The sequence below is a fragment of the Barbus barbus genome, assembly GCF_936440315.1.
Source record: "Barbus barbus genome assembly, chromosome: 19".
NCBI classification, from domain to species: Eukaryota; Metazoa; Chordata; class Actinopteri; order Cypriniformes; family Cyprinidae; genus Barbus; species Barbus barbus.
Window position 1 is genome coordinate 23,922,141 of NC_136747.1, and position 27,453 is coordinate 23,949,593.

Here is a 27,453-nt window from a genome sequence, read left to right on the forward strand (position 1 = left end):
GAAGACATTTATAATGTTACCAAAAAAAATTGTTTCAATCTATTCCTTTCTATTCATCAAAGAATTCTGAAAAAATGCATCATGGGTTTCACAAAAATATTAAGCAGCACAACCGTTTCTAACATTGATAATAACGATAAAAGCTTCTGGAGCAGCAAATCAGCATATTAGAATGATTTCTGAAGGATCATGTGACACTGAAGACTGGAGTGATGATGTTGAAAATTCAGCTTTGCATCACAGGAATAAATTATATTTTTTTATAGTGAAACATAGAAAACAGTTCTATTAAATTGTAATAATATTTCACAATGTTACTATTTTTACTGTATTTTTGAACAAATAAATGCAGCCTTGGTGAGCAATTGTCTATTATATTTTTTAGCCAATAATCAGAATCAGAATCAGAAAGAGCTTTATTGCCAAGTGTGTTTTCACACACAAGGAATTTGTCTTGGTGTTATGAGCTACCAGTACAGAAAGTACAAACATAGTGCAGACAACATATAATTAAGGTGATAAAGAACACTAATGAAGAGAATATACAATGTAACTTCTCATAAATGAATAATCTTTTACATTGTTACATCATAATCTATAAATGTTTAAGCAGGTAAAGCCCATTAATCACCTCAAAACAGCCCTGATGAATAACTTTTATACATAATGTTGAACTTGTCCAGAGGTCATTCAGTGACGCTCCAGAGGACATTTTCATGTCATGACCGTCTGAAATCCCCACATAGATTTTTGCATTGTTCAGATCAGCTCAGACCTCCACACCCTCCTCTAGTCCAGTAACAGCTGCTCCCACCCCGGTATTAAACCACTGACCCAGGATCAGCTGAAGAGTATCAACTGAACCGAGATCTCCCCCAATGAAGGCGGTAGCCCACATTCCCCTCGTCTCCCAAACTCACAGCTGCTCGTGGCCAACCCAAGCTCACCGGCAGAAAGCGAGGCAAGCCCGCCATCAGAAAGTATGGCAAGCCCGCCAGTAGAAGCTCCTCGCAAATGCCCTCCAGTGCCTGCTCCTCGTAAGCGCTCTCCTATGAATCAGCTGGTCCCGTCCAGCTCTCCTGTGTCTCCGCTGGTCCTGTCCAGCTCTCCTGTGTCCCCGCTGGTTCCGTCCAATTCCGCGCTGCCAGAGCGCCTCCAAGAATCCGCGCTGCCAGAGCGCCCCCGAGAGTCCGCGCTTCCAGAGCACCCCCTAGAGTCCGCGCTTCCAGAGCGCCCCCTAGAGTCCGCGCTTCCAAAGCGCCCCCTAGAGTCCACGCTTCCAGAGCGCCCCCTAGAGTCCGCGCTTCCAGAGCGCCCCCTAGAGTCCGCGCTTCCAAAGCGCCCCCTAGAGTCCACGCTTCCAGAGAGCCCCCTAGAGTCCGCGCTTCCAGAGCGCCCCCGAGAGTCAGCGCTGTCAGAGCGCCCCCGAGAGTGCGCGCTGTCCGAGCGCCCTCTAGTGCCCACTCCTCCAGACCGCCCTCTAATGCCCGCTCCTCCTAAGCGTCCTGAAGTGATCATGCTTCCTGAGCGCCCACCGGAGCCCGCTCCTTCAGAGAGGAGCTTCCCCAATAATTTTTTTTGGGGGGGCTATATATCCCTGTCTTGGATAACCATAGTGGCCAGGGGGAAAAAATAGATCCGCCATGGCCGTCCAAGCTCACAGATCCGCCATGGCTCCCCGAGCCTCCAGTCCCGCCATGGCTCCTCGAGTATCCACCTAGCCACTAATTGAGCACACCTGCACGTCATCTGTTCACTCATTAGCCAAGCCTTAAAAACACACACCTCACAGCACTCCAGTGTCCGGTCTCGTTACAACATTACAACCTACTACGTGAATCGTTCCTACGAAGAGGACTACTTCTCTATGCTTATCTCTATGCTTGATACTTACCGTCTTGTCTACTTACCTGCTGTGTTTCATCCCAAGTGTGTCTTCCAGCGATCCCAAGTCTATCAGCTCCTGAGTCTCATCCTGGTCCACTGTGTTGGTGAGGTGTGTGGTTAACTCTTGTTCCGTGTCTCCTGTTTAAAGAGGATTTCCAAGTTTCCATTCCTCCTGATCACTGAAGAATCCGAGAATCATCGCTCACCTGTCTCATTCCATATCCTCAAGTCTGTCGATTAAAAACCTGTTCACGTCACGCCGTCTGTGTCCCTATTCTGTAACAAAAAGCAGCTGTTTTTATGTGAAATATATTCAAAAATATCTGTGTATTGTGATGAACTTCTTGGCTGGCAATATATAAACTGGCAAAAATCATTATATAAAAGTAAATGTAACCAGTGCATTATTGCTCTTAACAACATGAAAGAGAACCCTTGTGTGTGCAAATTTATTACAGATCTGACTGAACACTTACGGTAGAACGGTTCTCTTCACAGGTTCTGGTGGTTGATAGGGGTTATAGGTCCCGGGACCAGGGATGGTGTTTCTCACTGGTGGCTGGATCCGGGAAGTGGTGGATTTAAAACAGGAGTAAGGAACTTGAGGCGTCTTCTGGAGCAAAATGTCACTCACGTTATAGTGGCCTTCAGAACAAGGACAGAGATGGATTCATCAACAGTAATTTCTATTGTTTATATGTTTTTCACAATGATTTGAGTAGATTGAGAGTTTTAAATATGAACATGTGAACAAATAAATTAATATCATCACAACATTTGACTGTAATTAGAACAAGACAAAGTAATGGCACGAGAATATCTCTTCTTTTATAAAGAATATAACACCTCATTTCATTACTGAATTTAAAATATGTACAGTGGTTGTAATTATGTGCACATGCAAACATATATTCACACTCTTGAAAAGCTGACGAAATTCATCAATATTTGTTTTCAAATATATATATATATTTTTTTTTTACCTCACAATTACTCAGAAGTGTTTTAACACTTGGTATTGCAACTAACTTAATATTCTTCATCTAAAACTGGTCAAATATATGAGTTACTCACAGGGAGAGGGTCCTTTAAAGTTGTCTGAGACACTGACATTCCTTCTGGTTTTAGAGCGAAATGCACTTTGAGCAGAAACGGTTGAATTTTTGTCCATGGCACTATAAGACACCTGACAGCAAATAAATAAATAAACTAAAAAATAAAAATAATGAAATCATACACTACCACTCAAAAGTTTGGCGTCAGCACGATTTTTTTTTTCATCAAATCAAGTGACAGTAAAGACATTTATAATGTTACAAAAGATTTATATTTCAACGAATGTTGTTCTTGTGAACTTTCTATTCATTAAAGAATCTTGAGTAAAACATGTATCACTGATTTTTACAAAAATTTTTGTAAACATTCAACACTGATGCAAATAAAAATGTGTCTTGAGCAGCAAACTAGCATATTAGAATGATTTCTGAAGGTCATGTGACACTGAAGACTGGAGTAATGATGCTGCAAATTCAGCTTTGCATCACAGGAATAAATTACATTTTAAATACATTCAAATAGAAAGCAATTATTTTAAATTGTAATAAAATTTCACAACATTACTGACACTGACCATATTTTAAATTAAATATCTTACCAACCCAAAACTTTTTTTTTATTGAATTGTAAGCTTTCACTGTGAGAAATAACAATCGAGATGCATGCTGGGTGATACATACATCATACTGATTTGGTGCAGGATTTTCATTTTTTGGTTTTTCCCTCTTTACTGCAACAGGCAGACGAAACATTCTGGATTCTCCTCTGGTAAAATCGTGTTTGTGAAGTAGAGACGTCTGGAGGTTACAAGCATCAGGTCCTGGGCTTAATCTCCGGAAGCTACAGGGCACACGACCAGCCTTGAGATATGAAACAGTCAGTAATATTATTCATAATAACATATTTCAATGAAGTGCAAAGCAATTAACAGGAAGGGCAAATGTCTAAAGCATAAAAGTGCCTGCAAATGCATTAGTTAATGTAGGCTCTGATCAGGGTCTCACTTTTGAAGCAAAGCTGCCTGTTCCTCTCTTAGAGAATGAAGGACTGCATCCCTCAGCGGGTGCATGTGTGATGTATGAACCAGGCCCTGGATTCTCATTCTAAAATGATAGATAGATAGATAGATAGATAGATAGATAGATAGATAGATAGATAGATAGATAGATAGATAGATAGATAGATAGATAGGAACACCATAAAATCTTATATGCCATAACAAATGAACATAGGAGAGATTATTTGTTAAACTCACCAGGTGATCTTGAAACCTCTTTGACTGCGAAGAAAAGCCTTTCCTCTCTTCATTGCTGATGATGATTGTCTGGTACTTGGTTGGAATAGATGAAGCACATCCCTGAACTACAGAATGAAATACATGACGGCTCTGAATAAGATTAAATACACTTTAGCAGATTTAATGACACTAAAGGCAAATCACTCACATTCATTCAGGCCTTTGTAGAGTTTACCCATGCTTTCCTTTCCTTGAATGTCATGTAGTTTTCTTAGTACAGAGGGAGACCGAAAAAATAAACATTAAAAAGTCTTTATTAATAACCAGTCGGTTTAAACACTGAGAGAAATACCTGTTCTGTTGTTTTCATGCTGTTGCAGGAGTTTGTGTTGGACTGACTTTGTGTTGCCATAGCAACACGTAAACGTAAACTAAGTAAACAAATTATATATATATATACATTAAAAACACTAACATGTATTTACAATTAATATAGATTATATTGTTATGATCCAATCGAGTAAAAGTAACTATATATTTCTATTTAATAAATATATTATTAATGAAATAGTTGCTCTTGCCTTCACATCCCGTTGAAGAATGCATCCCAAAATACGTTTTTACTGATACGTCTTATACAAAAAAAAAAGAAAGTTGCTTTTATAACAAGTACTCTGTCGCCGCTTGGTGGCCACTGGCTATGTATGTGTGTGTAAAATGACAGAAAAGACAAAAAAGCGGTAGAAAGCGCGAGAAACCGGGAGAATTTGTTGTGCGGGAGACGAACGCGCTCCATGTTATTGTTGGCTGAAGGCAAAGAAATTTAATTGGCTAGAACTGGAAAAAACCGCAGGGAGGCGTGGCTTACCTGTTCAAGCCCGCGTTTCATTGGTTAAGGAGGAGGACACGTCACATGGAAACGATCTAAACTTAATGTAAATGCGAAGGAAATCATTAATGATACATTATTACATTATTATTAGGATTTCAGTATGTATTTATCAGGATTTCATTATTATTAATAATAATAATTTCCCTGTCCTAAAGTTCTTTGCTGATAGTAACGTTACCTAAACCGCAAGGACTAATGTACGTTACTGTACGAACGACAACACGTGCAACCCTCTACAGTTAAGGTTTATCACAGTCCTCAGTCGATCGATAAACAGATCCGATCGATAAACCAATCCAAAACTGATAGGGACAACCCTAGCAGCAGTTTTTAATAAATTTTTTGAACTTTAGTGGTTAGAATTCTGCTCTGGCTGCGAAGCGAGCGCCCCCTGTCGGACCGGAGGACATGCGCAGTACTACAGTCAGAGGTCCAGCTTCAGCTGTTCTCGGTCATTGAGCAGCTCAGCTCCATCATGGCGATGCACGCCAAAGCGACTCCACCGCAGATCCCCGACACCCGCCGCGAGCTCTCCGAGCTGGTCAAGAGAAAACAAGAGCTTGCGGTAATTATAAACCTTTCTAAATGTCCAGAACTCTGTTGATGCGCCACCAAATGAGACTGAAATACCCGTATCTGTGTTAGCATAACGTTACTAACACGAGTCTGAAATAAACCGTTACAAATACTTTATATAAAATAAATGCACGAATGTGTGTTGTATTTAAAAATCAAAAAGTCTTAGTTAACCGTAGTTGTACAACATATATCAAAATTATATTCCAATAACTACTGTATAGCTATGCTAACATGCTAACTGTGTTAGCTACTTTTGTTGTGGCGCCTCCTGATGCACAACATATAATTATAAAGCATGAAAAACATGCCTCTTGTGCACAGCTTCGGTTTACAAAATGAACAAAGAAAGTAGAACTGCACAGAAATATGAATATAATTTCATCATATATGCTCAAACTTTTTTGCATTTTTAACAGGAGACTCTGGTGAATCTAGAAAGACAGATTTATGCATTTGAAGGCAGTTACCTGGAGGACACTCAGATGTATGGTAACATCATTCGAGGATGGGACCGCTATCTAACTAATCAAAAGTGAGTGTGATATGACTTCATGTGGTTCACTGATGATGAATCATAAAAACATACAGGTTAACATCAACTGGTCTCCTACTTTAGGAATTCAAACAGCAAGACTGATCGGAGGAATAGGAAATTCAAGGAAGCAGAACGACTTTTCAGCAAGTCCTCCGTCACATCAGTGGCGGTCAGTGTCTTAGAAATATACATACTTCGTGTATAAGAAATAAGATTAGCTAAAGAAATAAAACGGTAAAATCTATATTCAATTGGTTTTGGTGGACTGTCACACAGGCTGTTTGTGCTCTTGGAGGAATTCCTGATCATATGAATGAAAAACGTGAGTAAAATCTCAAGCTGCAATAAATATCTATCAATCATGTATTGTTTTTAAATGTTAAATGGGCTGTATTTTAAAACCTAGTTAGCTGGGAACCACAATTTTGTGCCCCATAGACTCATTTGAGTATTTGAAATCCAGTAAGATGTGTCTACCCAGTATTTCTGGGTATCACCAGTGAAAATGGGTATTGTGAAATAAAAATTGAGATTGAATTGAATCTCAGTGTATTTAGTGGCTTGATATTTTAATTTCTAGTTTGTAAACTTTCCTTTTCTTCTGTTTTCTCAGGCGAACCAGGCAGCGGAACAGAGAGCGACACGTCCCCAGATCTCCAAAACCAGGAAAACGAACCCAGCCAGGAAGACACAGAGGAGGCAGATGGAGCCCTGCAAGACCTGAAACCCCAGAAAGCTGCTTCGTCTTCCACAGGAAGCCACCACAGCAGCCACAAGAAACGCAAGAACAAGAACAGACACAGGTACAGGATATAAGATGGTTCTTTACTTACAACCTCATTCTGGCTGATCCAGTGCTTATTGAAACAGACTGTTATTCGATTGTAAATGATGTAATGTCTTTTGGACACATCTGAATATGGGGGTAGTTGTAAGTTAACATATTCATGGATGGTTACGATAGCTGTGCTTCTTTTCTCAAATGGGAGGGTTTTACTTCAGTTTCACAGTGCTGTGGCTCCTGCTCAGCTCAATTTGCTCTTTCCTCTCATGTGGATCCAGCCTAGAGTCTCTTACTTACTAGAGTCCTGATGTTTGATGCTGTTTTGGTCCACTTTTGTCCGTTTGATTTTGAGAAGATTCTCAGTAACATCCGCGTTTGTATTAGATGGACGAAAGGAAGATTTGAGAAGCTATTTTTCCTTGATTCCGCGCAGAGTATTTACAGCCACTTCTGCATTTATAGATGATTTATGGAAAATTATGGATTAAAAGATTAGATATTAATTTTAAACCCTGTTAATCTTAACCATAAAATTAAATTTCATGATTAAATACTGGCCTGTTTGTCTGCAGTTTTGTTTTTTTAGGAATTGCATAATACATTATTATATATTTTTTCTTAAGAACTAATTTGTATTTTATTGTCATGCAATTTGCTGCCACAATGAATATTTGATGAATGAAATCAAAGTTTATCTTGTGTGGTTTGCCTCTAAAATATGATGAAGAAAATGGCAAAGTAATACATTATAGGCACAATAAAAACAAACTATATTTTAATTAAATTAAGTAATTATATTTGAATAATTTCATGTCTGTTACATATTCTAGCCATTAACAAGTTTGAATTGCTCTTCAAACCCATGTCTTGATCTTTCTGTCTTTCTTCTGGAAACTGATGGTTGCATCCAGGATCACTTCAGATTAAATAAGATGAGCACTAGTTAGGGTCCTATATTTACTAACACACTAGAGAGGATGCATTAGTGTCTGTCCTGTTGTTCATCTAGTGTACTACTGAAGGTATAAACCCACGCATTGACACCCTATTTAGTGGACTGTGTGATTGACGTGCTGCTCAGTGTAGTGCACTAACCTCTGATGCTCTCTTCCTTCCTAACGCTGCCCCCTTCAGCCCTTCTGGCATGTTTGATTATGACTTTGAGTAAGTCTCAATTTTACTTCCTGTTTCTCACTCCCGTGCGTGTCTTCTGTCCGAACTGCGTGGGGGCCGTCCATGTCGTATGGATGAATGCTATGACGCTTGCTTCTACCTGATCATTCGCAGATGTTGCTGCAGTTTGTTTTTTGTTTGGTTTTGCTTGGTTTTACAATTATTTCCAGCTGCATGTTTGTGGAATTCATAGACATGATGGGTTTAGAGTTAGTTGCATGCAGGGTTTTTAACAGGTTCATTTGTTTATATGACTGTGATGGGCCACTTGTTAATGAATGATTTTCCTTACAGATTTGACATGAAGATGAACAAGAAACCCAGAGCAGTAAGTTCAGATGTGCTAAAATATGTTTTGTTTATATATGCAAATGCAAGTTTTATCTATAGAAAGTTTTACTTTTGTTTGTAAGAGACACTATTATGTCGTATCTGTATCCTGAGTGTTTTCTCAGTGTAATTGTTTGATTCTGCAGGATTACTCGGCCTAATAGATCCGGATAATATTCATGCAAACCAAACCTCTTCAGTCAGCTCCAGTTCTCTCCGGTCTAGATCGTATGGATCTTACAATGCATTTCTCCATGTTTGTATTTGCTTCTTTCTCGACTGTAGTGAAGCACTCATGTGATTTTTTTATTTTTATTTTTTTTTTTATTATTCTCTGATGGAATCAGATCCGCCTGTTATTGCATGATATGTACTGCAGACATGAGGTTCCAATTCTGCTCATAATGATGGAATCTTTTTATTTATGATGTTACATGAACGATGTATCAGTAGACCAAACCTTTCCCTCATGCTTTTTGGATATCCCTCACTTTTGTTTTGTAAAACTTGTGTAGCTAATGTAAAAAGTTGGTCATGTCTTTACTTTTTTGTTGTTTTATACCATCTTGTTTTGAATAAAACTGAAATAAGACAATGATTTGTTGTTTGTTGACTACTTCTTGGATTAAAGATTGTAACCTTCCATCTTTGGACTGTAATCATATTACAGGTTTTTAATGGAAGTGGTCTGGTTTAGTCAGGTTTATGTGAAACTGGAAACAGAACTGAATAGAACTAGATTTAATCGTCAAATACTCAAAAGTAATACACCGAAACATAAATTGTATTAATGTATTTCATTGTTTTGTTTGTAAACTTTTAACGTTTCTGTCATTTTCCCACTCGACACAAAGACTAAATAAGCAGGAAATATATATGACCTCGAGGCATAGACACCTGTCACACAATGTTCGGTCTGTTCGTTAGGCAGAGGAATGAAAAATTACTGAATGCAAATATGCATGAGATTAACTAATTTTTTCACAGATATTTTTTTTTTCAAAGAGATATGTTCAAGCTAATTAATATTGTTTGCCTTTAATATAAACAGCAAATTATTTCTGTGATCCCCCCCCCCCCCCCGCTTGTTTAGAAAGGAAATGTTCTCCCACAAAATGTTTACTGTTAATGTTTACCTGTTACACTGACTCAGCATGCCCCATTTACATTAGATTAAACTTGGTCATACAAAATACAGCAGTTTAGTTCAGATTGTGTGTGTGTGTGTGTGTATACACCTACTTAACCATATTTTGGGGACAAATTTGTACTTCGTAAATCCATTGTCACTTAACAGTCCATCGCTGGCTCAAGAAATGCAACTTGAATCTCACAAGGAGAAAGCCATACATCAATCCTATGCAGAGAAGTTCTCTGGGCCCGAGGTCATCTCAGATGTGCTATGGTCAGATGAGTCCACATTTCAGCTTTTTTTTGGGAAAACAGACATTGAGTTCTCTGTGCCAAAGCAAAACGGGACCATTCAGACTTTTATCAACGACATGGGGTACATTAGTGGCCATGGCATGGGGGACTTGGGTGAAGGTACCATTGAACTGAGGCATATATTGGGATAGTAAAGAGACATTCTGTCATTAAAAAGGACATAATTTCCAGGGACATTAATGGTTATTAAAGCAAGACAATGCCAGGCCTCATTCATGTGCAACAACATTGTGGTTTAGACACTGAGTATACTATATATGCTTGACTGGCCTGCCTGTGGTCCAGTAGCCATTATTAGTCCTATAAGGTTAGTAATCAGTTTTTTTCTTTAAGGCTGGTCATCTATATATATATATATATATATATATATATACATACATACATATGTATGTATGAACCTACATCCCCTCCAACTTACGAACCTACATCCCTTCCAGAAGTCTGAGATCTGCTAGTGAGCGACGCCTTGTGGTACCATCACAGAGAGGCTCAAAATCACTCTCCAGAACATTCTCGTTCACCATTCCTGGCTGGTGGAATAATCTTCCCACCCCTATCCGGAACGCCGGATCCCTGGCAATCTTCAAGCAACAACTGAAAACTCATCTCTTTCGGCAGTACTTGACTTCATCCTAAACTCCAAAAAAAACTCTTTCCCTCTATCCCTCTATCCCTCTCCCTCCCTTACTAGATTGCACTTATTTGAACAATGACTGAGACTTGGTGTTACGAGCACTTCTTCTGTCTCTTTCTGATTGCCTCTTCAAGATGAATCGCTTTTTGTATTCCCCAATTGTAAGTTGCTTTGGATAAAAGCGTCTGCCAAATGACTAAATGTAAATGTATACAGGTCCTTCTCAAAAAATTAGCATATTGTGATAAAGTTCATTATTTTCTGTAATGTACTGATAAACATTAAACTTTCATATATTTTAGATTCATTACAACACAACTGAAGTAGTTCAAGCCTTTTATTGTTTTAATATTGATGATTTTGGCATACAGCTCATGAAAACCCAAAATTCCTATCTCAAAAAATTAGCATATCATGAAAAGGTTCTCTAAACGAGCTATTAACCTAATCATCTGAATCAACTAATTAACTCTAAACACCTGCAAAAGATTCCTGAGGCTTTTAAAAACTCCCAGCCTGGTTCATTACTTAAAACCGCAATCATGGGTAAGACTGCCGACCTGACTGCTGTCCAGAAGGCCATCATTGACACCCTCAAGCAAGAGGGTAAGACACAGAAAGAAATTTCTGAACGAATAGGCTGTTCCCAGAGTGCTGTATCAAGGCACCTCAGTGGGAAGTCTGTGGGAAGGAAAAAGTGTGGCAGAAAACGCAGCACAACGAGAAGAGGTGACCGGACCCTGAGGAAGATTGTGGAGAAGGACCGATTCCAGACCTTGGGGGACCTGCGGAAGCAGTGGACTGAGTCTGGAGTAGAAACATCCAGAGCCACCGTGTACAGGCGTGTGCAGGAAATGGGCTACAGGTGCCGCATTCCCCAGGTCAAGCCACTTTTGAACCAGAAACAGCGGCAGAAGCGCCTGACCTGGGCTACAGAGAAGCAGCACTGGACTGTTGCTCAGTGGTCCAAAGTACTTTTTTCGGATGAAAGCAAATTTTGCATGTCATTCGGAAATCAAGGTGCCAGAGTCTGGAGGAAGACTGGGGAGAGGGAAATGCCAAAATGCCTGAAGTCCAGTGTCAAGTACCCACAGTCAGTGATGCTGGTGTTGGTCCACTGTGTTTTATCAAGGGCAGGGTCAATGCAGCTAGCTATCAGGAGATTTTGGAGCACTTCATGCTTCCATCTGTTGAAAAGCTTTATGGAGATGAAGATTTCATTTTTCAGCACGACCTGCTCACAGTGCCAAAACCACTGGTAAATGGTTTACTGACCATGGTATTACTGTGCTCAATTGGCCTGCCAACTCTCCTGACCTGAACCCCATAGAGAATCTGTGGGATATTGTGAAGAGAAAGTTGAGACGCAAGACCCAACACTCTGGATGAGCTTAAGGCCGCTATCGAAGCATCCTGGGCCTCCATAACACCTCAGCAGTGCCACAGGCTGATTGCCTCCATGCCACGCCGCATTGAAGCAGTCATTTCTGCAAAAGGATTCCCGACCAAGTATTGAGTGCATAACTGAACATAATTATTTGAAGGTTGACTTTTTTTTTTTGTATTAAAAACTTTTCTTTTATTGGTCGGATGAAATATGCTAATTTTTTGGGTTTTCATGAGCTGTATGCCAAAATCATCAATATTATAACAATAAAAGGCTTGAACTACTTCAGTTGTAATGAATCTAAAATATATGAAAGTCTAATGTTTATCAGTACATTACAGAAAATAATGAACTTTATCACAATATGCTAATTTTTTGAGAAGGACCTGTGTATATATATTAGTTTGTTACAAAAGAACGTACATTGCTCTAATTTGAATCCAAAAAGTATGACTGTTTGCCCCTGAGTGTTTTCTCAGTGTAATTGTTTGATTCTGCAGGATTACTCGGCCTAATAGATCCGGATAATATTCATGCAAACCAAACCTCTTCAGTCAGCTCCAGTTCTCTCCGGTCTAGATCGTATGGATCTTACAATGCATTTCTCCATGTTTGTATTTGCTTCTTTCTCGACTGTAGTGAAGCACTCATGTGATTTTTTTTTTTTTTTTTTTTTTTTTTTTTTTTTTTATTATTCTCTGATGGAATCAGATCCGCCTGTTATTGCATGATATGTACTGCAGACATGAGGTTCCAATTCTGCTCATAATGATGGAATCTTTTTATTTATGATGTTACATGAACGATGTATCAGTAGACCAAACCTTTCCCTCATGCTTTTTGGATATCCCTCACTTTTGTTTTGTAAAACTTGTGTAGCTAATGTAAAAAGTTGGTCATGTCTTTACTTTTTTGTTGTTTTATACCATCTTGTTTTGAATAAAACTGAAATAAGACAATGATTTGTTGTTTGTTGACTACTTCTTGGATTAAAGATTGTAACCTTCCATCTTTGGACTGTAATCATATTACAGGTTTTTAATGGAAGTGGTCTGGTTTAGTCAGGTTTATGTGAAACTGGAAACAGAACTGAATAGAACTAGATTTAATCGTCAAATACTCAAAAGTAATACACCGAAACACAAATTGTATTAATGTATTTCATTGTTTTGTTTGTAAACTTTAACGTTTCTGTCATTTTCCCACTGGACACAAAGACTAAATAAGCAGGAAATATATATGACCTCGAGGCATAGACACCTGTCACACAATGTTCGGTCTGTTCGTTAGGCAGAGGAATGAAAAATTACTGAATGCAAATATGCATGAGATTAATTTTTTCACAGATATTTTTTTTTTCAAAGAGATATGTTCAAGCTAATTAATATTGTTTGCCTTTAATATAAACAGCAAATTATTTCTGTGATTCCCCCCCGCTTGTTTAGAAAGGAAATGTTCTCCCACAAAATGTTTACTGTTAATGTTTACCTGTTACACTGACTCAGCATGCCCCATTTACATTAGATTAAACTTGGTCATACAAAATACAGCAGTTTAGTTCAGATTGTGTGTGTGTGTGTGTGTGTGTGTATACACCTACTTAACCATATTTTGGGGACAAATTTGTACTTCGTAAATCCATTGTCACTTAACAGTCCATCGCTGGCTCAAGAAATGCAACTTGAATCTCACAAGGAGAAAGCCATACATCAATCCTATGCAGAGAAGTTCTCTGGGCCCGAGGTCATCTCAGATGTGCTATGGTCAGATGAGTCCACATTTCAGCTTTTTTTTGGGAAAACAGACATTGAGTTCTCTGTGCCAAAGCAAAACGGGACCATTCAGACTTTTATCAACGACATGGGGTACATTAGTGGCCATGGCATGGGGGACTTGGGTGAAGGTACCATTGAACTGAGGCATATATTGGGATAGTAAAGAGACATTCTGTCATTAAAAAGGACATAATTTCCAGGGACATTAATGGTTATTAAAGCAAGACAATGCCAGGCCTCATTCATGTGCAACAACATTGTGGTTTAGACACTGAGTATACTATATATGCTTGACTGGCCTGCCTGTGGTCCAGTAGCCATTATTAGTCCTATAAGGTTAGTAATCAGTTTTTTTCTTTAAGGCTGGTCATCTATATATATATATATATATATATATATATATATATATACATACATACATATGTATGTACGAACCTACATCCCCTCCAGAAGTCTGAGATCTGCTAGTGAGCGACGCCTTGTGGTACCATCACAGAGAGGCTCAAAATCACTCTCCAGAACATTCTCGTTCACCATTCCTGGCTGGTGGAATAATCTTCCCACCCCTATCCGGAACGCCGGATCCCTGGCAATCTTCAAGCAACAACTGAAAACTCATCTCTTTCGGCAGTACTTGACTTCATCCTAAACTCCAAAAAAAACTCTTTCCCTCTATCCCTCTCCCTCCCTTACTAGATTGCACTTATTTGAACAATGACTGAGACTTGGTGTTACGAGCACTTCTTCTGTCTCTTTCTGATTGCCTCTTCAAGATGAATCGCTTTTTGTATTCCCCAATTGTAAGTTGCTTTGGATAAAAGCGTCTGCCAAATGACTAAATGTAAATGTATACAGGTCCTTCTCAAAAAATTAGCATATTGTGATAAAGTTCATTATTTTCTGTAATGTACTGATAAACATTAAACTTTCATATATTTTAGATTCATTACAACACAACTGAAGTAGTTCAAGCCTTTTATTGTTTTAATATTGATGATTTTGGCATACAGCTCATGAAAACCCAAAATTCCTATCTCAAAAAATTAGCATATCATGAAAAGGTTCTCTAAACGAGCTATTAACCTAATCATCTGAATCAACTAATTAACTCTAAACACCTGCAAAAGATTCCTGAGGCTTTTAAAAACTCCCAGCCTGGTTCATTACTTAAAACCGCAATCATGGGTAAGACTGCCGACCTGACTGCTGTCCAGAAGGCCATCATTGACACCCTCAAGCAAGAGGGTAAGACACAGAAAGAAATTTCTGAACGAATAGGCTGTTCCCAGAGTGCTGTATCAAGGCACCTCAGTGGGAAGTCTGTGGGAAGGAAAAAGTGTGGCAGAAAACGCAGCACAACGAGAAGAGGTGACCGGACCCTGAGGAAGATTGTGGAGAAGGACCGATTCCAGACCTTGGGGGACCTGCGGAAGCAGTGGACTGAGTCTGGAGTAGAAACATCCAGAGCCACCGTGTACAGGCGTGTGCAGGAAATGGGCTACAGGTGCCGCATTCCCCAGGTCAAGCCACTTTTGAACCAGAAACAGCGGCAGAAGCGCCTGACCTGGGCTACAGAGAAGCAGCACTGGACTGTTGCTCAGTGGTCCAAAGTACTTTTTTCGGATGAAAGCAAATTTTGCATGTCATTCGGAAATCAAGGTGCCAGAGTCTGGAGGAAGACTGGGGAGAGGGAAATGCCAAAATGCCTGAAGTCCAGTGTCAAGTACCCACAGTCAGTGATGCTGGTGTTGGTCCACTGTGTTTTATCAAGGGCAGGGTCAATGCAGCTAGCTATCAGGAGATTTTGGAGCACTTCATGCTTCCATCTGTTGAAAAGCTTTATGGAGATGAAGATTTCATTTTTCAGCACGACCTGCTCACAGTGCCAAAACCACTGGTAAATGGTTTACTGACCATGGTATTACTGTGCTCAATTGGCCTGCCAACTCTCCTGACCTGAACCCCATAGAGAATCTGTGGGATATTGTGAAGAGAAAGTTGAGACGCAAGACCCAACACTCTGGATGAGCTTAAGGCCGCTATCGAAGCATCCTGGGCCTCCATAACACCTCAGCAGTGCCACAGGCTGATTGCCTCCATGCCACGCCGCATTGAAGCAGTCATTTCTGCAAAAGGATTCCCGACCAAGTATTGAGTGCATAACTGAACATAATTATTTGAAGGTTGACTTTTTTTTTGTATTAAAAACACTTTTCTTTTATTGGTCGGATGAAATATGCTAATTTTTTGGGTTTTCATGAGCTGTATGCCAAAATCATCAATATTATAACAATAAAAGGCTTGAACTACTTCAGTTGTAATGAATCTAAAATATATGAAAGTCTAATGTTTATCAGTACATTACAGAAAATAATGAACTTTATCACAATATGCTAATTTTTTGAGAAGGACCTGTGTATATATATTAGTTTGTTACAAAAGAACGTACATTGCTCTAATTTGAATCCAAAAAGTATGACTGTTTGCCCCTGGCTAGCTGTTAATTGGTCAGACTAGTTCTTAAGATTAGTTAAGTATTTTTAAGTACTTCTTCGTGGGCTGATTGAAACATCAGTCCTAATACAAACAGACACACATGAATGCTAAATACCGAATACAGGGATAAATTCAAATACAGGAGGAGCTCTGATATATCTGTAGTTCAGAGAGAGATTCAGAGAAAGTGAAACTAACTTGATCACCCTGCAAACAAGCCTGCACTGGCCCTTTACAGGTCCACTTAGGACTAGCCCAAGGGCCACCAGCGGGCTGCCAGCGCAGGGCCTCTGAGAATTTGCTCATTGGCAAAACATTGTCCCCTTAGTGCTGGCCTTGCACAGGCAGCTCTCACTTAGCCCCCAGGAAGCCCTCACTAGGCCCACACAGGGCCCGCACTATTGATCTACAACAATACATCCGTTTCACTTTAAATACTTTTCAGTTACTATAACCTAAGTCTTTTGGAAAAACAGTTATTATATATCTGAAATGGATGCAGTCACCACATAACATGCCAGTATCATGTCAAATATGTACAGTAGTCAAAGGGATTTCAAATCAATAGATTTATTAAATACAAAATAGAAAACATTAAATTCAGGTTAATACAGCTAATTTAACACTCTGAAAGGGAATACAAATTATCTATACAAAATAATACAATTTAATAAAACATAAAATAAAAAATACCAAATTACTTTGACCTCTGCTGAAAAATGTTTTGATGTGCTAAAGTATTCATTGGCAAAGCTTACTCTTCCCCAGAGGTCTCTCAACTAGTCAGCAGACGGTGGTAGTGCTCCTTTCATCCAACCGCTCTGTCTCTTGAATTCCGCAACCACACCTTTATCTCTCTCGCAACTTGGCTGAAAGGATCATTTTCAATCAGCCTTTGAAAAGCAAATAGGCCTACATCAGGGATCCTAGTCTCATATTTTTTACATTTACACAAGGCTAATTATACAAAAAGTTTAGGACCATTTTACCATTTAGGAGGAAAGACACGCATGAAGCAGATAGCACTGTTTTTTTTATATGCACATATACCCAAAAATGTAAATAGCCTACACAAAGGTACAAAAGAAAAACAAAAAACATAACAAAAGAAAGCAACCAAAGCAATGTAAGATTGTAGGATTTGGTCATGTGAAAGTTGATGTGTGCAAAAGTCTTATCTGTTGTGCATCTATAAAAATGTATGAAAAATGAATTCGCCAAGTCTACGAAACCTCCTCCTATAAAACTATATAATAGCCTATTTTAGAAAAACAACAACAAATAACGGCACAAATAAAGTAATGTTCACCTTTTATTTGTATTTAGCTTTCATACAAACAAGAAATGTGAAATCACTGTCAAATAGACATCTCAGACTCACCTCATTAATATTAATATCTTTAACTTTAAACATACAGTATACCAGTCAAAAGTTTTTGAACAGTGTCAGAATGCTGCCACCACCACTGCCACTAGGGTCTCAAACACCGCCTTCACCAGACGTTGGTTGGCTTGACGCCTGGCAGCTAGACTGAGTTGTAACGTAAACTTTAGCCATAAGGCCCAGGAAAGATTTGCATACAGCAAAGGCAGTCTTCAAGTCCAAGTGATTTTATTTCGACAGCTGTCTCGTCACACGTGTTCACACCAAAAAAAAACATACCATAAAAATCAAACATGCTAAGAGCAGCAAAGCAACACCTGCACACTAATTTCGAGGGACAACCCAACTCGCCCGCCTCCCATCAAACAGATAGCTTACATAACTGCGACATTTGCTTCACCAAATTCTGTGAATGTGAAGAAGACGAAGGAGATTGTTGTTGACTTCAGGAGAGTACACACTCAGCATGCCCCTCTGACCATCAACGGTGCGACTGTGGAGAGAGTGAGCAGCACCAAGTTCCTGGGTGTGCACATCACTGAGGACCTCTCCTGGACTAACAACACTGTAGCACTGGCCAAGAAAGCACAGCAGCGTCTCTACTTCCTCCACAAACTCAGAAGAGCCAGAGCCCCGGCCCCCATCATGTGCACCTTCTACAGAGGCACCATCGAGAGCATCCTAACTAGCTGCATCACTGTGTGGTATGGCGCTTGCAACGCATCCTGCCGCAAGTCACTTCAACGCATAGTGAGAGCAGCTGAGAAGATCGTTGGTGTCTCTCTCCCCTCCCTCCAGGACATTTACAACACCCGTCTCACCCGAAGAGCCCTCCGCATTGCAGGTGATCCCACCCACCCAACACACAGCTTCTTCAGTCTGCTGCCATCAGGGAGGAGACTGCGGAGTCTCCAGGCGAGGACCAGCAGACTGAAGGACAGCTTCATACATCAGGCTGTCAGGAAGCTGAACTCCCTCCCGTCCCTGACCCCCCTCCCCTCTTTCACCCCCATTTAACACAGCAACTCTGACTCTGACATTTCCAACCCTTCAAATGAATCCCCGTGTCCATAAATGGTATAACCATCAATTAAAGGAATTTCGGATATCACATCATCAAAACACTCCCCTACCGAACTCAAGACCACACAGGCAATTCACATTACATCATATCTTACACAATAAACATATGCAAAATAAAAACATATGAAACCTTTAAAGTCTCGTCCCCTTTTATACACAACTACAGGACACCATTTGAACCCTAGACATTGGTTCCTTACACACATCAAATCATAAACATAAACAACAAATTCATAAACACAGTAACACCTTGATCTGATGGTCACGAGATAACCATGACCATCATCACAAACAGCAAGAGTTTTAATGGTTTTTAAAGAATTCTCTTCTGCTCACCAAGCCTGCATTTATTTGATCCAAAATACAGCAAAAAAGGTAAGATTTTCAAATATTTTTACTATTTAAAATAACTGTTTTCTATTTTAAAATGTAATTTATTCCTGTGATTTCAAAGCTGAATTTTTAGCATCATTACTCCAGTCACGTTCCTTCAGAAATCATTCTAATATTCTGATTTGCTGCTCAAAAAACATTTATTATTATGTTGAAAACGGCTGAGATTTTTTTTCAGGTTTCTTTAATGAAGCAGTAGCCAGCATGGCTCACCCGCTGAACACATTGTGCTGTGTCCTGGTTGGGAAATGTGTCATTTCAAGCCCAGTCTAAAGTAAGGATTTTTTTTTCTATTTAAAAGTGTACACTGCTGATGTTTTTTGCAGAGATGTTACATGTATGTATGGCCTATGTTTGGATTGATGCCGAAGAGTCTAAGAGTTTGAGACAGTGTATTTGTAGGCATTTTAGAAGGACAGTTCACAGTATTGGTGAGGTCAGTCACCACATCATGGTCCAGTCTGAATATGGATTTAAAGTTCTTTTCGACATGTGACCATAGTCTGGACTATTTTTGACTGTTCCTGTTTAGAAAGAGTCTGGTGTTTGAGAGCTGTGGTATGTTTTCATTACAAGAGGTTGGATTATTAATTTGCTAGTGTTTGGACATTGATGCACTTAGGGCTGGACAATAATTCAATATCAATATGTATCGTGATATAATTTTTTCAACAATGGTGATATGACACATTTCCGATATTTCGATATAGATTTCCAGTTTTTCCCATACATTGATTTATTTGTGGCGTTTGACTTCTTTGAATAAACATGAGCACTACACGTTTCAAATCAAAACGTGTCTCGGGTGTTTTATATGAATGTATCGCTGAAGGGAACCGACTGTCTTCAGAAAAGTTTCGATGGCATTTTCATTTTATCTGATAAAGTAGCGTTCATGAGCGAAGCTGCTTTGATTACAGTATGGCGGCCATGATTGTTTTCGCGCCAAAGTGACCTTCAGAGGGCGATATATCCCGTTTTGAATGCACCGTGAGTGTCACACAACTCTGACTGAAATTCAATGACGTCAAGGCTGTAATGTGATTGGTTATTAAGGGACACATGATCCGAGTTAGCGTTATGCTTTCTCCAATAGTAAGTAATACAGACCCTCTAATCTCCCTATATAGTAAAATAATCTCCAGCGAAATGCGAAAACTTTTCACACAGGCTTGCATTTCCTGTCTGACGCATTTGCATGCATATGAATGGAAGTCAATGGAACGAAAAGTCTAGTGTGACCGTGCCTTTAGTTGGCACCGCGTGGAGGACTTAATGGAACAAAACCTCATCGCAGACACGTGCAGTGTAAATAAGGGGTTAGAAGTGAGGAATTGTCATATGACAAAGGTAAATTGGCTATATAGATATTTACTATAGTGTTAATTAAGTTGATTACCTAAACATGCTCCACCTGTGCAAAATTGGTTGATTTTCTGAATGTCATCCTCATAAACTTTAATAAAACATCATTTATTGAAATTGAAAGGTGTGATGATCAGTGGGACTGAATTGTTACCTCCTCTATTATGGGCTGCGTTTAAATATGGATAGAGTTTGTCAGTGAAAGACTGACCTGTGAAAGAGTAGATATGAGAGCTGGACTCTACATCATAAAAGGAGACCCGACCCTCCTCATAATCCACAAACACACCGACCTGCTGCGGCTTCACTCTCAGAGACAGAGAAACGGGAGGAGTAGAGTGAGCCTTATATTCATTATTTCTCAGCCTCACAGCCCAGTATCCGTTACTCGGACAAAGTGTGATCGGTCCCTTCCTTTTAATAGATTCTGTGGCCACTCCTATATCCCAATTATTCTTTTTCTTCACCTGCACCTCAAAATAAAACTTCCCTGAGGAGAATGCCTGTTTTCCCAGGACAGCAGGACATCTATTAAATCTCTTTGGGTTGTTTGCTAGGTTCTGCCAAATGTTTCCACATCTCACTTGTTTTCCATCATCAGACAGGATGAGTTTTGGATGAGCTGTATCGGGATCTAGAGTCACATCCACTGAGAAAAAAAACAAAGAAAGAAAGACAAGATAATATGAATCACAACTTCACAATACAGATTTTAAAAAAATATTTAATCCAGTTTTTAACAGATTGTACTTAAATAATGAAACTGTATGAATGTAAACTGGTGTAGTGGAGACAGCACACTGTACCTGCATACTGCTGCATCCACTTCAGCTCTGTAGAGACACATGACAATAAAACATCATCAGATCTTTGAGGTGTTTTTATGTGTGGAATTATAGACCAGCTTTAAGGTTATTGTCAGGTTGATGTTCTTGTTTTGGAAAAGTCTTATCTTTAGTTTCTAACATTATTTCTGTGTTCTAGTTTCCTGATTTTTAGTTCCTGTTAGATGCCTTGGTTTTTCAACCTTCAGCTGTTGTTGGGATACGAGTTGTACACCAGTACGTCTAATCATTATGGCTCACTGATTCTCTTCTAACTCTTAAACTCGTAATGTATATCAATTTGATTTTATTGTAAAACATTTAAAAATATTTTTATTCACCTACTGAACTGATTTGATCTTACATAGCCTATATTCACAAAAGATGATATGGTACTGACTGAATTTATAGATGAAAATGACCTGCCCTCTTCAAGAAGATTTGTGAGGTGCTGATCAACAAAATGATGAGCCTCAAACACATGATCAAATAATGATCTTATTTTAGCTTGAATCAGACTCATTCTTCATTGCTGATATTAAAAGATTATACATAATATGTGTATCTGTACAGTGTATTTTATAAAGCCATACCAGTAATCTGTGCGAGTTTCTCATGCAGAGTTTCCTGCAGTTGAGTCAGAGCTCTCCTCAGAGGCTTCAGAATCTCATGAGTCTTCATACTGATCTCAGGCCAGTTCCTGTTTGTAGAGCTGCACAGGGATGAGTAAGCCTACAGCAGGAGAGAGGAGAAATCCTTCAGCATGGGAGTGTTGGTGTCATGTACTGCATTATTATTGATCAGAGAGATGTTCACTGACCTGTAGGAGGTGGAGGTGATCTTCAGTGTGTGAGAGCTGCTCCAGCTCAGTGTTTCTCATCGTTAGCTCAGAGATCTCCCGCTCCAGGTCTTCAATGAGCTCTTGCTCCTGTTTCTGCTGGTCCTCCATCATCTCCAGCAGTTCAGTCTGACATCTCTCAATGGAGCGGATGAGATCAGCGAAGAGCTCAACACTGGCTGCTTTCTCCTTCTCTGTGTTACTCTGCTCAACCAAGTCAATCAACAAATTTGAATTGGTGTTATCTGCATGCTACACAGTTCATCTTACTGACATTAGTTATATCTCAATTCATGTGTCCAGTAAGTAACCACCAATAATAATAATAACCACTCACTTTTCTGACTTCTGCTGAGTGTTTAATGTCTTGAATCTTCTTGATTCTGTCCTGGATCATCTGTTGCATGTCTTGGAACATCAACTAACAGAGAAAATTTGATTGATAAAACGACATGGGGGTGAGTAAATAATTATATAATTTTATATTTATAAGTGAAGTATTATTTTAACATTGATAGCACTTAGTACTCACCTCTTGTAGAGGAACAGTGTTGTGGTTTTTATGAGCTGCTTCGGTACAGAAAAGACACATAACTGTCTGATCATCTCTACAGAACAGCTCCAGAGGTCTCTCATGTTTCTGACATATATAGTCCTCCAGATTACTCACAGGCTCCATCAGTTTGTGTTTCTTTAGACCTGCCACTTTAAAATGAGGCTGCAGGTGAGTTTCACAGTAAGAGCTCTGACACACCAGACACGACTTCAGGGCTTTCAGCTTTATTTCCTCACAGAAATCACACAGAACTTCAGTTTTTTTCTCAGAACTTTTCTTTTTATATTGATCTATGAGCTCTCGGAGTGTGGTATTAATCTTGAGATCAGGTCTTTGCTTGAATGTTTCTTTACAGTATGGACAGTTGCAGGTCTGGCTGTTGTCCCAGCACTTATTCAGACAGGTCTTGCAGAAGTTGTGTCCACATGGAGTGCTGACTGGATCAGTGAACACATCCAGACATATAGAGCACTGAAGCTCCTCAGTCAGTGGACCTCTGGAGGATGACATGACTGGACAGAGAGTTAGAACACACTTGACTAAATTTATGTTACTTGTGATCCATTAAAATCCATTTGATGTAAAGGCGTCTGCTCAAATGCTTGATATTTTTGGTAGAAAATGTTGCATCAGATGGTAAAGGAAAACAGCTGTGTTGGGCATTTACTGTATGTGCACCCCTTTGTTACTATTTGAAAAGCTTTCATTTGTGTCATTTAAAAGTATTAACTGTGCAAAATATTCATAATAAAAGCTGAGCAGGTTTTATATAATATTTATAGTAGGCTATATAATTTTTCCCATAAGAGAATAGAATAATTTATGCATTAATACATTTTTTCTTTTGTCATTGACTTACACGGAGGACTATTTATACTCCATCTCCTTCCTCTTTTCAGTGTATTCGGTGATGATTCTGCCATTGCTCTTTCCTACTTCAAACCTTTTCAAGAAATAATAATAAGAAAAACATTGCATTTCACAGTATAGATTATGATAAAGTTTTACAGTATTAAAAACATAAGCCCATTTCCTTTTTGTAATAATGAGTGTATTTTGGTCACTGGGTTTATATTAAACCCTGAAGATAAGAGTGTGGAAGAATGTGTGTCATCTCATGCAAGCACTGACAGAGAAGGAAACAGTGTTTATTTTGTGGGTGAAATGTTCCTTAAAAGAACGAATCATTAAACTGATCTATCGGAACTGTTGTTTATACTGAAAGAAAGGTACAATTGAAGGTGCAAGGTACAATCTCTTTTCTCACATTTTATTTTAATATTCTTCCCTCTTATCCTAAAGAAAACATATTGATACAGATGCAGATATTGCTTGACCAAGCATAATTTTAATCTTGTACACATTTTATGTTGATGCTCATCTATATTGCAGGGTTTGTGTTTGGTCTGTCTGTGGGTCTTTTACTTCCTCTTTCTTTAGTCTTTTTTCCATGGCAAAATGACAGAAAAAGCAAACTTTGGTTTACAACCAATCAAATGATACACTATTATAATCAAATTATATACTGTTAAGACAATTCTGATATTATTTCAGTGCAGTAAACACCTCAATATTTGATATGCTTTAACCTGTTTCTATTCTGTTTATTGCAGTTTGACAAACCTGACTAAACCAGAATAATTCCATTAGAAACCTGCTTGGGACCATTTGTCTTATATTTACCACTTACCTGTGAGTCTGTTGTTTAAACGTTAATAATCCATCAATGACTGATAGTTTCAGGTGTCTGTATTGTTCTTCATCAAGTTTCTCTGAACTCCGGTAATGTCAGAGCTCCGCCTGTATTTACACATTTAAACTTATCCCTGTATTTGGTGTGTTGGATTGGGACTGATGTTTCAGCCAATACATATCCAGAGGTGGACAAAGTACATCATTCCATTACTTGAGTGAAAGCAGATACTGCTGGTCACATACTACTCCATTACAAGTCAAAGTTTTAAAGACAGATTTTTACTTAAGTAAATGTACAGAAGTACTAAAAGCACATTTCCTTCTTTATGTCAATGTACTGTTTTATTATTGTCGTATGTAATACTATGGTAAGCAATTTATCATACATTGCGTCTACTGAATATACTGACTTGCTTGTAGTATATCTCTGGAATAAAGAGCTTTTAAAATGAGCCATATATGAGGTGTAACAGGCATTTCAATAAGAATTTTGTGGGCAGTTTTCTTCCTTAGTTTTGATTTGGTTTTACATATTTGTGTTCATAATCATTAAACTAAGCATACATTCCTTAAGAATAAACTAATCAACAAGTGTATCCTTATTGTATGCACTGTATTTATTTGTAATATCTTTAACGCTCCTGTTCAAGCAGCTTTTTAAGACAATGATAACGTACGTTTAGCACCATCACCCAACTATTATTATGAAATTAATTTATTAAAGAATTTCTTCTTTCTCATTTATTTAATTGTGACATGATATTTTCTTGTAATTTTTCTCTCTGTGAATTTAGGTATCAGCAACAGCTAGGTAAAGACAGCTACTCATAATTTCAAATATCATTTCAAAATTAGACTAATTTGGACAGTCATGCGAAAAGAGTGTGGGGGAAATTTAAGGCATTGTGTCAGGGAAAAAAATTTAAATTAATAATGACAGCAATGTCAGCAATGAGTCCCATGGTGGGAGTCGAAGGGCGGAGTTGACTCCGAAAGTCCTGGAGTCGAAAACCTCAGTGCCAATAGAGTGGGGGAACTATGACATCAGAACCCGGAAGAGTAATTTGCCGTGGGTTCCTTTGAGATTTTCTTAAGCTGTTTTATAATGGGGTTTTTCAATTTATGAGTAAAATAAAGCCTGTGGTAAACATAACATAAACATAATTCTTTGGGAAAAACAGTTATTATATATCTGAAATGGATGAAGTCACCACATAACTAATGTCTGTATTGTCAAAAATGTATAGTCAAAGGAATTTCAAATCAATGGATTTTTTAAATACAATAAAATAGAAAATTTAAAGAAATTGTATTTAGAAAATTCAATTCAGGTTAATACAACTACATATAGACAAAAATTTAAATACAAAAAACAAAGCAATGTAAGATTGTAGGATTTTGTCTTGTGAAAGCTGATGTGTGCGAAAGTCTTATCTGTAGTACATCAATGTCTAAACACTGTCCATAGCTGAAGTTGACTGATGGCAAATGAATAATTCAAACTCTTGTAATGAAAACACGCCACAGCTCTCAAACACCAGACTCTTCCTAACCAGGAACAGTCAAAAATAGTCCAGGCTATGATCTGCAAAAAACATCAGCAATGTACACTTTTAAATAAAAAAAAACAAACAAACAAACAACTCCTTTAGACTGGGCTTGAAATGACACATTTCCCAACAAGGACACAGCACAATGTGTTCAGCAGGTGAGCCATGCTGGCTACTGCTGCTTGCTATTGCTAACTCCCTAAGGAAACCTAAAACACCCTAGCACCCCTAGTGGTAAGGAAGAAAACTGCCCACACAATTCTTGTTAACAGGATCATATCTGTTACACCTCAAATAAGGTTCATGAGATCCACTTTCCTGCAGAGTTTAGCTCCAACTGTGATCAAACTCACCCACTTGTGATGTGAAGTCATGCTCAGGTGTGTTTGATCAAGGTTAGAACAAAACTCTGCAGGAAAGTGGATCTTGTGAGCCAGATTTGATGATTCCTGGCCTATATGAAGCAACAGGTTCTGAAAAGGTTTCTTTTGGTTTGATCCATTCCAGTTCAATTGAGTAGTTAAAGAATGGCCAGTCAATGTTGTTTGTATTCTCCTAATTTCATTATGAAGTGAAGTGAAGTGACATTCAGCCAAGTATGGTGACCCATACTCGGAATTCGTGCTCTGCATTTAACCCATCCAACGTGCACACACACAGCAGTGAACACACACACACACCGTGAACACACACCCGGAGCAGTGGGCAGCCATTTATGCTGTAGCGCCCGGGGAGCAGTTGGGGGTTCGGTGCCTTGCTCAAGGGCACCTCAGTCGTGGTATTGAGGGAGGAGAGAGCGCTGGACATTCACTCCCCCCACCTACAATTCCTGCCGGCCGGAGACTCGAACCCGCAACCTTTGGATTACAAGACTCTCTAACCATTAGGCCATGACTTCCCCACACGGCTGACACAGCTGCCTACACAAAACCTGCATGTCAAGTCAAGTAAAGTCACTATTATTTGTATAGTGCTTTCAACAATGCAAATTGTGTCAAAGCAGCTTTACATCAGATTGATATAAAGCCGGGTGGCTTTAAGAAAAGAAAGGTCTTCACTGGGTATCAGTCTCTGGGGCTCATCTAGTTATCCTGGTCTCCGCCGACATTTAGGGCTGTAGAGGTCATCTCTAGGTGCTGATCCACCATCTGATCTGGATACAGTCTGGATCTGGGTGGCTACGGTGACCTCGGAATAAGAAAGAAACAGACTAATATTAGCGTAGATGCCATTCTTCTAACGATGTAACAAGTACATCAGGTGTTTTGGGAAGTGTTCCCGGTTCCGGTTGACCTAATTAATGCAGCCTAACAATCCTTTAACGGATTTGAATTATAGAAATGCGATTAATCTATAATCTATTTTTGCTAGATTATTTAAACATTTTTAATACTTAAGTGAAAATTAAAGTTGTACTTTACTTTCACTTTTAATTAATAATTAATAAAAAATTTGACTCATTATATATTTCAATTAAGTATAATTTGTGAGTACGTTTTACACACCTGTTGCCAAATAATCAAGCTTTTGTGCGTATTTTGATATCTCTATGAC

The 27,453-nt window shown here is 38.8% G+C and overlaps 3 protein-coding genes across 3 annotated transcripts; 1 reads left to right on the forward strand and 2 right to left on the reverse strand.

Moving 5' to 3' along the window:
• Positions 1–399: 399 nt before the first annotated feature.
• LOC306884914 (O(6)-methylguanine-induced apoptosis 2-like) lies at positions 400–4,998 on the reverse strand. Its single transcript, XM_079441152.1, has 9 exons — positions 4,762–4,998; positions 4,533–4,611; positions 4,389–4,450; positions 4,199–4,305; positions 3,948–4,046; positions 3,624–3,803; positions 2,962–3,073; positions 2,364–2,532; positions 400–2,163 (listed from the first exon to the last, which is right to left on the reverse strand). Exons 3-9 carry the CDS (start codon positions 4,417–4,419, stop codon positions 2,142–2,144), a joined length of 720 nt encoding a protein of 239 aa, XP_079297278.1. The 5' UTR covers positions 4,420–4,450; positions 4,533–4,611; positions 4,762–4,998; the 3' UTR covers positions 400–2,141.
• A 93-nt stretch (positions 4,999–5,091) lies between these two features.
• LOC306885093 (chromatin modification-related protein MEAF6) lies at positions 5,092–9,070 on the forward strand. Its single transcript, XM_079441429.1, has 7 exons — positions 5,092–5,637; positions 6,068–6,183; positions 6,268–6,355; positions 6,463–6,508; positions 6,800–6,989; positions 8,438–8,471; positions 8,620–9,070. Exons 1-7 carry the CDS (start codon positions 5,548–5,550, stop codon positions 8,632–8,634), a joined length of 579 nt encoding a protein of 192 aa, XP_079297555.1. The 5' UTR covers positions 5,092–5,547; the 3' UTR covers positions 8,635–9,070.
• An 11,470-nt stretch (positions 9,071–20,540) lies between these two features.
• Positions 20,541–23,164, reverse strand: LOC306885821 (zinc finger protein RFP-like; the record flags this gene model as incomplete). The annotated part of the gene is made up of 6 exons (XM_079442604.1): positions 20,541–21,085; positions 21,243–21,269; positions 21,854–21,992; positions 22,081–22,302; positions 22,436–22,519; positions 22,631–23,164. 6 exons carry the CDS (start codon positions 23,162–23,164, stop codon positions 20,541–20,543), a joined length of 1,551 nt encoding a protein of 516 aa, XP_079298730.1.
• Positions 23,165–27,453: the final 4,289 nt, after the last annotated feature.

Coding starts and splice junctions, on each gene's coding strand:
- LOC306884914 (XM_079441152.1), bottom strand. CDS start 4,419: ATGGGTAAACTCTACAAAGGCCTGAATGAAT. Junction 4,306..4,388: donor CTACAAAGGCCTGAATGAAT/GTGAGTGATTTG, acceptor TTCATTCTGTAG/TTCAGGGATGTGCTTCATCT. Junction 3,804..3,947: donor CAGGCAGCTTTGCTTCAAAA/GTGAGACCCTGA, acceptor TCATATCTCAAG/GCTGGTCGTGTGCCCTGTAG.
- LOC306885093 (XM_079441429.1), top strand. CDS start 5,548: ATGGCGATGCACGCCAAAGCGACTCCACCGCAGATCCCCGACACCCGC. Junction 6,356..6,462: donor CCTCCGTCACATCAGTGGCG/GTCAGTGTCTTA, acceptor ACTGTCACACAG/GCTGTTTGTGCTCTTGGAGG. Junction 6,990..8,437: donor AAGAACAAGAACAGACACAG/GTACAGGATATA, acceptor TTTTCCTTACAG/ATTTGACATGAAGATGAACA.